The sequence below is a fragment of the Barbatula barbatula genome, assembly GCF_947034865.1.
Source record: "Barbatula barbatula genome assembly, chromosome: 3".
In the NCBI taxonomy this organism is placed as follows: domain Eukaryota; kingdom Metazoa; phylum Chordata; class Actinopteri; order Cypriniformes; family Nemacheilidae; genus Barbatula; species Barbatula barbatula.
Genome location: NC_136764.1, coordinates 12,069,881 through 12,082,289, shown reverse-complemented (window position 1 = coordinate 12,082,289; position 12,409 = coordinate 12,069,881). Strand labels below are relative to the sequence as shown.

General features: G+C 40.4%; 1 protein-coding gene across 2 annotated transcripts in view; it reads left to right on the top strand.

The window, feature by feature from the left end:
• Positions 1-1,655: 1,655 nt before the first annotated feature.
• Positions 1,656-12,409, top strand: part of carmil3 (capping protein regulator and myosin 1 linker 3) — a 51,844-nt gene continuing 41,090 nt past the window's right edge. For both annotated transcript variants that reach the window (XM_079453100.1, XM_079453099.1), the window contains exons 1-6: positions 1,656-1,807; positions 4,013-4,107; positions 10,691-10,741; positions 10,844-10,903; positions 11,021-11,142; positions 12,296-12,390. In XM_079453100.1, the coding sequence (XP_079309226.1) occupies positions 1,750-1,807; positions 4,013-4,107; positions 10,691-10,741; positions 10,844-10,903; positions 11,021-11,142; positions 12,296-12,390 (481 nt within the window). In that variant the 5' untranslated portion in view covers positions 1,656-1,749. The remainder of the gene's footprint in view (positions 1,808-4,012; positions 4,108-10,690; positions 10,742-10,843; positions 10,904-11,020; positions 11,143-12,295; positions 12,391-12,409) is intronic.

Here is a 12,409-nt window from a genome sequence, read left to right as displayed (position 1 = left end):
TACACATTTTGTATCATACGAATACTTGAAAATAAACTAATAGGTGTATTAATATATATACAGTATATCCAGAGTCTTCTTCAACAACATCCATACTCTCTTTTTTAAATCACACACACTGTATACTTTATTTCTATTACCCACTGTCTGCCTGCAGTATATTCTGCTTTTATTTATGGTTTACTCCGTTTCTTCTGCCATTGTCCCCTCAGGGTGCATTCTTCACTGGAATAAGATGTTTGAGCAACAAAAGCGAAAAGGTAATAACACCATTAGACCTACGCACACCAGGGGTGCTCGATCGTGCTCCTGGAGATTTTCCTTCCTGCTGAGAATAGATCCAACCCTGATAAAGCACACCTGCACCAACTAATGACAGGCAGGTTCGTTTGGAACAAAACTGGAGTTTGTTTTCATTAGAAGCATTGAGGTATCTGTTAAAATACACAAATGCACATACCTCTACCCTCTCATACACACGATTTCATTAAGTGGATATGTGAGCCCTTTAGGTACAAGGGATAACACCAAAGCTTGTCATCATCTTCTGCCCTTCCCCTGCTATCCACCCTCGCATTCAGAGAAGTAGCCTAGGGGTAAGAGTAGGGTAGACTTTCAACAGAGCAAGCAATGCCACAGCAAAACACAGGATAAGTGCCTGGATGGAAGGAAAGGCATTAATAGAGGAAGAGAGACAGAATGGTACCACTTGCCTCCTGGAACCCACTTACAGTTCTGTCCAATCACAGGTATCGTGTGCTGCCTGTATCATCCTTCTATGAGTGACAGCGATTTTAAAACACCCTATTATGTATGAATCACTTTACTCTCTGCCAAGTATGCTGTCACTGGTCTCTATAAATACCCATTTTAAACATTGAGTCACAGTATGGAATAAAAACGGTATCCCAGGAGGCAGATGCTTAGCTGTCTCACTCTGCTAACAAGGTGCATGATTCCCCTGAACCTGTTGAAGTTTCATATGTGAGCCAAAGATGTTCTATGTAGGCTACTACTGAACCTGAACCTGTTGAAGTTTCATATGTGAGCCAAATATGTTCTATGTAGGCTACTACTGAACCTGAACCTGTTGAAGTTTTGTATGTGAGCCAAAGATGTTCTATGTAGGCTACTACTGAACCTTAACCTGTTGAAGTTTTGTATGTGAGCCAAAGATGTTCTATGTAGGCTACTACTGAACCTGAACCTGTTGAAGTTTCATATGTGAGCCAAATATGTTCTACTTCGTACTACTGTAATACAATAATACAATGGCATCATAAGCAGTATAGCCTATATGTCATTGAAGGTAGGCCTACTACAATAAATTGTGTTATTATAACTATATTTGCGTACAATGGTTTTTAGAGTATTCTAATAATATCATAGCATTCTGATACTATAATATACTAGGCTGTGCTATAAAATACTACACTATTACAGCACCATTCTATACGATACTGATATAAAATACACCATCACATCATTTATTCATTTCATACATTTCTGAGTATTTGTTAGTCATTCAGATTAAAGGATTTTGTTGCGTTAATTCATCGCTTTGCATTTATGTTCTGTGTGAACTCGTATCGGATGCCCTCCTCCCCTCACTGGCTCTCTTCGGTATGATATGTTTATAGGCATCGGCTGAGGGAGAGAGAGAGAGAGAGAGAGAGAGAGAGGGAGAGCGCGCATTAAAGCTGCTCCTGCTTGATAAGGATAAGAAGGAGGAAAGGGGCGCTGGACGGCATGGCATCGAAAGACACCGTTGCGGGTGCTTTTCTCACCGTGAGCCGGGAAATGACAGGTGATTAAAACCCGACAGCTTGTTTTTTCCCTATTCTTACCTGACATGCGGCACGAGCGTGGTGGGATTGGTTGCGCGCGTTACGCCACGCGTTTTCAGCGGTGTGAAATCGAAACGAGCGCAGAATGTTTTATAGTATAGCGGATTTGTGGAGGTTTAAAATGTATGTGTATGTGTGTGTATATGCGAAATGTGATTTATTGCGGGGAAATAATGCGATGTGTGTGTGTGCTTGCGGTGTTTTTTATCTTTATGGTAACGCCGTGTCCAAATCCTGGGAGCAGATCGATCGGTTGATTTCCTGTGTGCGTGCGCGTTTGCCTGCGGTGTCTGCGTGCGTGTGTCCCTTTGATCTGTCTCAAACTATGAGAATTACTTTCTGTTTTTTTTGCATTCACGTATTGCTGCTGACGCAAGTTCGCAGAAAGACTGATGCACATATCACTCGCTCGCTGGGCTGGCTGAACACATACGCGCTACACACGCACCATCACCATCTTTGAGTGAGCACACTAACAGTTTGACATTTGGAGCGCTCTCAGTGTTAATTACCCTCACACGTTATTATCTTCCTTTGGTAATTAATCCCTATTACGAACCCAGTATTTAGGCTACTCTCCTGCTCTCTAGCTCTCGCTCGCTCGCTCTCTACATCCTCTTTCTCTCTCTCTCTCTCTCTCTCTCTCTCTCTCTCTCTCTCTCTCTCTCTCTCTCTCTCTCTCTCTCTCTCTCTCTCTCTCTCTCTCTCTCTCTCTCTCTCTCTCTCTCTCCTCTTCCTCTCTCATTCAATTTAAAATGACAAAACTGTAGATGGGTAACTGAGATGATGCCACAGCAGTGCGTGTGGCACACTTCATTTACATTAGCCTACATGCAGTACAATTATCCTGTTCCGCAGTAGTCTATACATTTAAGATACAAATAAGTTGCTATTGCTCCAAAAGACTAACTTCTCACGTACAGTTGCTTGTATGCATTTGGTGGATGCCTTTATACTTCCCTGTGAGCTGAACCCACAACCTTTGTGCTGCTAACACAGTGCTTTAACAGTTGAGCTAAAGTTAACCATATATAACTTTTACCCTAAAGTTTTGATGTTGAGTGCATAACTACCTTATTATAATGTAGGAGGAGAAACGCTGCACTGCAAAAACACAGCAGCCTTTGCATTCCCCTAATAAGAAGGGGAGTTTTATTGTTTGGCAAACTCTCAAGTGTGCGCTATGTCTCTCTGACTCTCTTTATTCATCCCAGCAGCCCTTCTTTCATCCGATCTCCATCTCGCTCCTGCTCCATTAGTTTTTTACTTTTCATCTCCTTTCTTTTCCCTTCGTCCACATTTACATATCCCTACCCCATTTACCCATTTATTTATCTCTCTGCTACTCACTGTAATAGAAACGTGTGCTCTAGTTTGGCCCAGTGCTCTCCTTAGCGTCAGTCAGAGAGGCCAGGATTCCATGATCGGGTTTTACGCGGATTAAAGTTGATTACGTCTGAATTAACTGTCTGTGTGTTTGTCTTACTCTGATCTTTCCTGCGCTCACTGTGTTGTCTTCCTCACTATCATTCATTTCTCTCAATGAAAGTATAAACTGAAAATTGCAGGAATTAGATAAAATGTATATGTTCGTATAAGTGTGAAGCATTTATGGTTGTTTTACTTCACACATTTGCATTGATGGACATCTTGAGATGCGTTTCATTTCCGTGCATACTGTATACGTTATACTAGGGCTGTGCAATAATCGAAAAAAAATCGATCGTAAACGTCAATTTTGACGATCAATGACAAAAACTAAATAATCGAGGTAAACGATTATTGTGCTGCATTCCATTTGGCAAGGATCCTCTCTTTTCTTGTAGTATAAATCCACAGCGAACCTTTTACTTTAAAGTGGTTCAGCGGTGCTATTTCTTTACATTTATTTTTCAGTTAAATTCAGAGTTTAAGAAAGTTTTTTTATTTTCTATGTTGTTTTAAAGGTTAATGAGAAATCGTGTTAAATAATCGGGATCTCTAAATTGATTTTTGTCACAATCGAGTAGCCCTATGTTATACACACCACAGAAAGAACACCTACAGCACACAACTGGACAATGTGTAAAATTGGAACATAATGCAGGCATTTTCAACGCTGCATGCTTGTGTTTCTAAGAAAAGTGAATCTCTGGTTGTTAATGGCTTGTCTTTCTGTTTTGCAGACAGCATCAGACGAATTATCGACAAAACATCAATCAAGTTAGTGAGAGGTATCAAAGTAGAGAACAAGAGTGGCAAGTCAGAAGATCGGATTCTGGTAAGACATTACATTTAACTTCTTTCTTCAAACCAGAGGCACCATCTGAAAAGAAGGTGGGGGCTTTTGAATATTAATTAGAAAATGTAACATTGACCCAGTTCGAACTGATTTAAGCTGATGCAAGTTATAGTAGCATTATTGCGTTTGGTCTTTATGTTTGTTCAGCCTACTTCGCATTCAACCGGTCAGCAGAGGGTCATGCTTGGTCTTAAAGTAGTCTTTTTATGTCATATTTACTCCAACCAAACAAATTATTATTTCTCAATAAGTGAGGAGGGGTACATTTCTTTAAGGGGACAAACCCCCTCCGGTTTATAAATGTTGCTGTTCCCCCACGTATGCATCTTTAAAAATCCATCAGCGTTTGGCAAATGTGTGCATCCACTATATCCTGCGCTTCTATATTCACCAATAACAAAAACAGTGAGCCTAAGACTTAACCTTTCATTCTTTGGAATGGTGTGCTGTGTTTACTGCCTGCTGCTTGGGTTGTTTTTGCCAAGTCCATTTGGAGAATGGGCAATGGAATCAATGATAAAAGCAATGTAAGTGTGACGGTGCATACACACACACACACACAAATAGAAAAACGCTGTAGAGCAGACCCCTGCTGAGTTGTGAGTATTACTGTGGCCATTGTAACTTGGTGTCGGTGGGAATGACAGTGTGAGACAGACTCTTGAGGTAGTGTGTGTGATGGGCGAGAACAGAGATGTGTGTGTGTGTGCCAGTCGAAGACCATTGAAAGAGAAACTTGTAATGCCAGGTTCTGAAGCCACAAAAACACAATTAATCATCAAGATCAAGTTGCATTCACACACACACTAAAAGAGAGCCAGGATAGTGGCACTCTCTTAGGTGAGGTACCAAACTCATTTCCTGTGAGTGTCAACGGACCGATGTTGACAGAGTTAGACAAACCCAATTTTTGCTTCTATTTTAAGGGATAGTTGACCCAAAAATGAAATTTAAGCTGTTTTTTAACCTCTACCCCTTTCCGCCATTTCTTTCCACTCTCCTTTGTGTCTTTTTCTGACTCTCCGCCTTTGTGTTTCTCTTCCTCTTTTCAACTCTGTCCATATCTATTAGCGTCTTATTCAGCCCTCCCCTCATCGGTGTCTCGTCTCGTTGTTGTTGCTTTTTCTGTCATCGTTCTGTTCCACACAATTTTGTGTTTTGCTCAGACTTGCTGTCAGATTGATGTCAAGTGTGTTTTAAGTTTAATGTGCTTGTGATGGAGACTGGGTTGAAATTGGGTGCAAAAACCAAAACAAATCTGAAGTGTGTCATTTCTTTGCGGCTACAGTGTCACCAAACAGATTCACAAACGTAATGATTGTTTTGACAGAAGTGGTCATATTTGTATAAACCATCGATGCATATTTATTACTCTGTGGTAGTTGACAAATAAACTGTACATGTGTCCTATGTTGTGACAAAGCAAAAATGAAGATAACCAATCAAGATAAATATCTCTTATGCTATTTTATGTTAAAAAAGAATATTGATTAATCATGTAAAATCATATTATTATTAACAGTTTGTTTTCAAAATTGTTGCTGTCACACAATAAGACACATACCCAAATAGTGTGAATGGTTCTGCTTTTTGAATGCATCTAAGGTGCAACATTGGCAGTGTAAAGATGATATTTCAGCGATACTAATAGACGCACATACACACGCACATACACAAGCACGTAGACACTCACACACTCAATCCCAATCCATCTTAACTCATGGTCTGTCATTCTTTACTCTCTTACCCCAAGGGTCTTTGTCTGTGTGTGAGGTTGCATGCCAACTGCATACCAGCCTACAAACACACCCTCCCTCATCTGCACATCAAATACACAAACACTCACACACACACACTCATGCACACACATCACTGTCCCTGATACAGCTGTGTGGAACTCTCAGCAAGACATCAGCACAGAGCCCCAAGCCAGAGTGCTTAAAAATATTTTTCTCAAAACGCTATCTTTCGTACACATCCAGTTACAGATCACACAGCCTTGTGTACATAAACACACATACTTATATTTTGTGGCCCCCACAGCAAAGAGAGATGGTGTGATGTAGGAATAGGGGAGAAGATAAAAGCTAGGCTCGGTGAACATGAACACACCAGGGAGAGGCTCGCGAGGGGGACACTGGAAGGGGGCGGGGGACAGCAGAGGAAATCGGTTGTTTTGAAGCCACGAATGTCGCCTTTTCTTTTGCTTCAATTATTTACCTCAGCCTGTCACTTCAGTTTTCCGTCTCAAGTAGAAAAATAGGCCAATTACCGGCTGTGATCTTTGCGGTGACTGACGTGAAGACTTTCTTGAACCGAAGCCGTCCGCACCACCATGCAAACTCAACAGACTCATTGAGGCGGAGAGGTGACCTTGCCCAAGTCAAACAGTTTTTTATCTGCCAGAAATAGCCAGCTTAAGTTTAGATTCCGTGTTTTTTATTTTATTTCTTATAGCATCCCCTAATAGCTCTGTTTACCTGCAACCATGCATGAAATACTACAAGCGGTCAATTTGTTCCAGTATTGCTTAAGTTTATGACTGTTGCTGAATATGGCAAATTCAAATATTGTTCATTTTGTTAAAAATCCTTAAATATACAAACTAACAAGAATTATGGGTGCATTGCTTGTGGTAATGAGCTCAAACTGTTAAACTGACTAGAAGTATAAATGTATCACTTGCGGTTATAATCGCAAAAGTATCTCAGAGTTGTACACTTGCTGCATCCTGATACGAGAGCTAGCCAATAACAATTGGAAATGTGATACAAGGTGCCTAGGTGAAGTCAGCAGTGCCACGATAACCTGTAGAAATATTTAGAGGAATGACTTTTGTGGAGGGGTGACTGCAGCGGGCGGAGGTGATGTGGCTGCCAAGATCCAAAGCGAGAGAGAGTGCAATACAGAGAGTTGGCATAGAGGTATTCAGAAAGTCGATATGGTGTAATAAGTTTTTCTTTTGTTCTGTGCTGGGTTTCGCAAAATTCTAGCCGAAATAATTCACCGTGACGATAATGTTTTATGAACAAATAATGCATCTAATAGTCAAATGCATTTTTCATTGTTTAATTTGTATTTTCTCCTTTTTTGGTCAACAGATCACACTTAAAGGTCCAGTGTGTCATTTTTTGGGGGATCTATTGGCAGAAATGCAATGTAATATACATAACTATGTCTTCAAAGGCGTATAAAGACGTTACATAATGAAGGGTTATACTTTTATTTGCTTAGAATGAGCTGTTTCTATCTACATATTACGGGTCCCCTTACATGGAATTCATGTTGTTTCTACAGTAGTTAGTTCGTCCTAGGTCAGTTGCCGTAAGGCTCCGAATGGGAGGGGTGGAGTGAGCCGTTGGTTGCATTTCGCAACCTCACCAATAGATACCGCTAAAATCTCCACATTGGAATAGTTCTCTCAAAAATTCAAAAGTTGTGATGCAGAGGTGTTAAAGGTTGTAGATTAATTCATGGGAATGAAAAAGTAGCACTTGAATCCACATGAATTATGATGATTTTACTTAATTTTAGTAACTTTTCAGCTCTGTTATATTAATGGCATCCATTTGTGACTTCCATTATGCCTGCTGTGCTTGAGGATGCTTCGAAAATAAGTCGATGTTCCCGAATCACAGTTTGGTGTAGCATTTGTAATTATTTTTGAAGCAGTGTAAAAGTCTTTTAGTTTAGTTACAGAGCAGCTTTGATATCGAGACTTTTAATCATTGTAGCCCTTATCCGTCCTTCGTTCTATATCCTCCCTTTCTCACTCTTCATTCCTCTCATCTCTCCCCCCTCTCAAGTTCAGTGCAAGACCCGCCGCGGGAGCAGACACATGCTCTTCCTTTTCCCTCGCACAGCCTGACAAGCGAATTGGGTCCGTCTTAGGCAAAGATGCCCACTTACAGACAGGCTGTTTAGGCAGCCGGTACATGTGATATGTCTGTGAGCTGAGGCAAAGGCATGTTTGGAGCAACTGCTGATCTTTTTGAGTCTCCTGGGCACGATGCTGACGTGTCCCCAACAACCCTTTGAATTATGGGCCGTGTTTGAAGTGTCAAGCCAGATCCCTGGCATCTTATGATTAATAAAAACCTTCTGCTCGCACACTCCTACCCTCCCTCACACACATCCTTGTATCTCTGTTTCTTTGATGTTGGTGGTGAGAGGTAGCGGGTGATTTGTAGAGCAAGTGTTGAAGGTCTGATCTCCCTGGGCTTGAATGGTCTATGAAAGCCTCGGACTGAAGTCATATCCTCTCTTTAGCCCCCTTTTCTGTGATTGGCTGTTTGTTATCACTGGATGAAAGGGCTTTAATGAATGGGTGTGGTGGCTGACTGTCTCGTTCAGACCGGATGACTTCTGACCCCCACTTTGAGGACTTTATCGCAGTCGGTCTCCTAACAGCTAACTTTGTGAAACTGCTTGATCAATGGTGTCCGGATCAAATAATGAATACTAATGGTGATATTATTATATGCCGGACGATATATTCCATCTGTGTTAGACAGTGGAGTGAGTAATGTGCATCGTAGCTTAACTGCCGCATTCATTAACATGCAGTTAGCCACGGTCCCCACCCATGCAATGTGTGGCGATCTTTGATCTATTTCAGTTCCGTCTTTAATTGGGGGTACCCCATCTTCCATCCATCTGTGCACAGTTCATCTCAAGTCGGTCAAGTCCAACCAGTGGGCTTTAATTATTAATGACGCTGTTTACATGCTGATCTTTTGTGTCTGCTTCCTTTAATAACAAAACCTTTGATGAGCAGAAGACGCTTTTTGATGCCCAACACCGATTTTTCCTTCCTCTTTCATTCTGCTCGCACTTGCATCATCTGTCTTTCTTGAGAAACGTATTTAAATGAGTTTTTATGAAGATGCGATCTGGCTGCAAGTCACCGAAACCGGCCTACGTGTATCATTTGCGAGGACAACGCATCTGTGACTTTCTTTTCTTTGAAACGCCAAAACTTTTATGCTGAAGAATAGGCAGGGGAGGCCCATATGAAGTCTTTATTATGCGAAATCTGGCATCTCCATCTTTCTTTTTCTTCTCGGTGGGGTGCCATTAGTAATACATTGGAGGAGACCTGGAGGGATCGAAACTGACAGGGCAGAAAAAGAATGAAATAAGCGAAGAGAATAAGAAAGCAGGGGGGTTAGGTGGCAGCCGGGGGTGGTTGTGCTGCAAAGCTTGGAGGCCGCTGTGGATGAGAACGAAAAGAAAGTTTGAGATAAGGGGAAGGAATAGAGCGAATTTGAGTGGATACATCGTGGATTAGACAAGAATGTAGAACAGGATGAGAATGTCGAAGAAAGGAGTGCAGAGAGATGGAGCGGGAGATGTTTAGACGGTAAAAATATTTAGGGGCTGACTGCAGAAGAGAAGATGAAGTCTATGAATGAGATTAAGAGGTTCTCCAGACCTGACTCTGCTTTTTCTTACACCCTCTCCTGCTTTTCTTTCTCGCCCTAAAAATATAGTACTGCATCACTTTCATGTTTCTACATATAATCCCCAGACATCACATAAGCCCTTTTCTCTGCTTCTCTCTGTGTCTTGCTTCAAAAACAGTCCAAAACAACAACACTTGTTAAAGCACATTGTGTAAATAGTCGCCCCAGAACTTTGTTATAGCCCTCAATAATGAGTCATTATTTCAAAAGCTCCTTTTTTACCGCCCTTATGAATCCATTTGTGTTATGTAACGGACAAGTCAGCAAACAAGAAACTAGTCACGCCGGGTGAAGAGTGTCGATTTGCCAGCGGGTTAGAAAAAGAAATAGTCACGTTACACTTCCTTTTTTGATGCTTTAGGAGTTATATAATGTCTGCTATGGTTTTTGGTTTGGTTAGAAAGACAGCAACACCTTAATTTTTGTTATAGGTGGTAAATGCTGGATGAATCTTAAAGAGGACAGAAAAAGTGGTATCTAATTTTTGGTCTGTACTATGTTGTCTTTTGATATATTGGGAAATATTTCAATTTCAATTAAAATGTATTTATTTCTATAGCTCTTTTTACAAATAAAATTGTTGAAATTCAGATTCACATACATAAAGATAGTAGACACTGAGGTTGAGGTGTAATCATGAAAAGGAAGCAATTTTTTATTTTTATGAAACTTTTAGTTTATAATTTAAAACTTTGTTACCAGACTGTTCCAACAATACCAATAAGATGTTCTTTGTCCTTGAGAACAAATATGACCACTACTGTGTGTGTGGTTTCCCTAAAAGGACTTTTGTAGCATCTGTGTTCCTCAATATCTTGTTTTACAGAGTAAAGCAGATTTGGAACATCGTGAAGGTGAATATATGATGACAAAAAATAATTTTTGGAGTTAGCTACAGCTTTTATATTTTTAACTCTTGTGAGGTAAGGATTCATAGTGAAATAAGCACTGAAAGTTTACTGCAGTAGCTGTTTCATAAACATCCCATAATCACGAAATTGTAAGGTACCGAAACAAAATGAGAATTGTCTATGTGTGTAATGTGCCTTAATTCTGCACTTTATTTACTGTGAATTGGCCCCTGTTTTGTCTCTCAGGCTCTGGCAACATGGCGGCTGTACCTTATGTCCCCCAAGATACCAACCAAGGTACGGTAGGCAATTACACACCACCTGGCTGCTCCGTCTCAAAACACTGCAGCAATCTCATTTAGCTTGACTTATGTAGCATAATGCTAATTTTCGCCTCAGGTGGAACAAACGTTCAACTTTCTGGAGATTCGAGCAATGAACACCCACCCAGATAATCAGGTACTAGTGGCATCAGTAGAGCTCCATTATTTGAATTTTTGTGGCCAGAATGCCTCACTCTATTTTGCCTGGCTCTCCATCGTTTTGCTTCACTAAAGCATGTTCTTTCCTTTACAGGTTGTCATAGAAACGGACAAGTCCACATACTCCCTGAGGCTGCAGTCTAATGACCACCTGGATCAGCTGATTGGCCACATCAATTTTGCTCTCTCTCGGATCTTCAACAACTCCATCTACACGTAAGTTTGATAATATAGATGCTTCACATTTAAAGTTTATTCAAGAATCCTACCACTAGATGATAGGGAACCGTTTGGTGGTTAATTTGGACTGAATGCAATGATTGGATGAACATTTTAGAGTCCTGACCTACACATTCCACAGAAGATATTTATAAGTATAGAGTATTTAGACCACTTAGTGATCGCTATCAGGATCTGAAAAAACTTTTAACCAGCATGTAAAAATATATTTCTGGAAAGAATTGTATGCCTTCAAAAGCGTATTATACCTCAATAATAGAGACAGTGTCCTGATAAAACTGTAGTACAAGAAACTTACAAACAATTGTAAAATTTAAACAAACCTTGTCATGAGAATTTAATATATAGGCAAATCCAATGTTGCCAGTGTGACTATTTAAGTCAAAACTTGAAAAATAAACTCTTAGAGAATGTACAGTATTTACCAATATATTTAATTATATTTTGGAAAAACCCCAGTTGAAAGAGTCGAGAGACCAAAAATTATCAATCCATGCAAATGTTTTCTACTTAAAAAAAGGCAAATGATCATGCGATACAGATGCGCCAAAAAAGCACACAGTTTTTGACAGACAGCATACTTTGTAGGATTTCTGCGAATTAAAATGCACAAACCAGAAACAACAAATAGATGTACGGCACTTCATACGACATAAAATCGTTATATTTTCATTTTCATAACTTTATGTATTAAAAATATACCATAGTTGTGATTCTTCTTGAAAGTGGCCAGTGAACAATGTGGTAGGTTTGCCTGTAGCTGAGAATAGACCTGCTGCAGTATTTGCAACACAAAGATAGAAATCTAAAATCCTTGCACAGTATTGTGTAGTGCTAATGTAATTTATTTTATGCAGTGGAATCAATAACATTGTCTATAGGACGCGGTATCTGCTGGACCAGCAGGGGTGTGAGGTACTGCCGAGCAGTTAATTGAGAGATTTTCTCATATTCAGACAGGAAAGAGATTAACGCAGCGCAGGATCACACTCTTTCTGCGTGCCTCTTCTCAACTCTCCAGCTCGTTTTTCTGTTTCAGCTCTTTGGCCAGGTGTTCGCATGCTGGGTCAGAATAACTGAAATACTGATACTGACAAATCCTCTCTTTCTTTCTCTCTGTCTTTCTCAGTCCTTCTATCTTCTGTTCAGATGGAGACGTTAGCGACGGAAGTCGGAAATTCTCTCCAAGCTCAGAGAGTTCGGTGGAGACCCAAAGGGCATGCGGTGAGAAACATAACTGCAC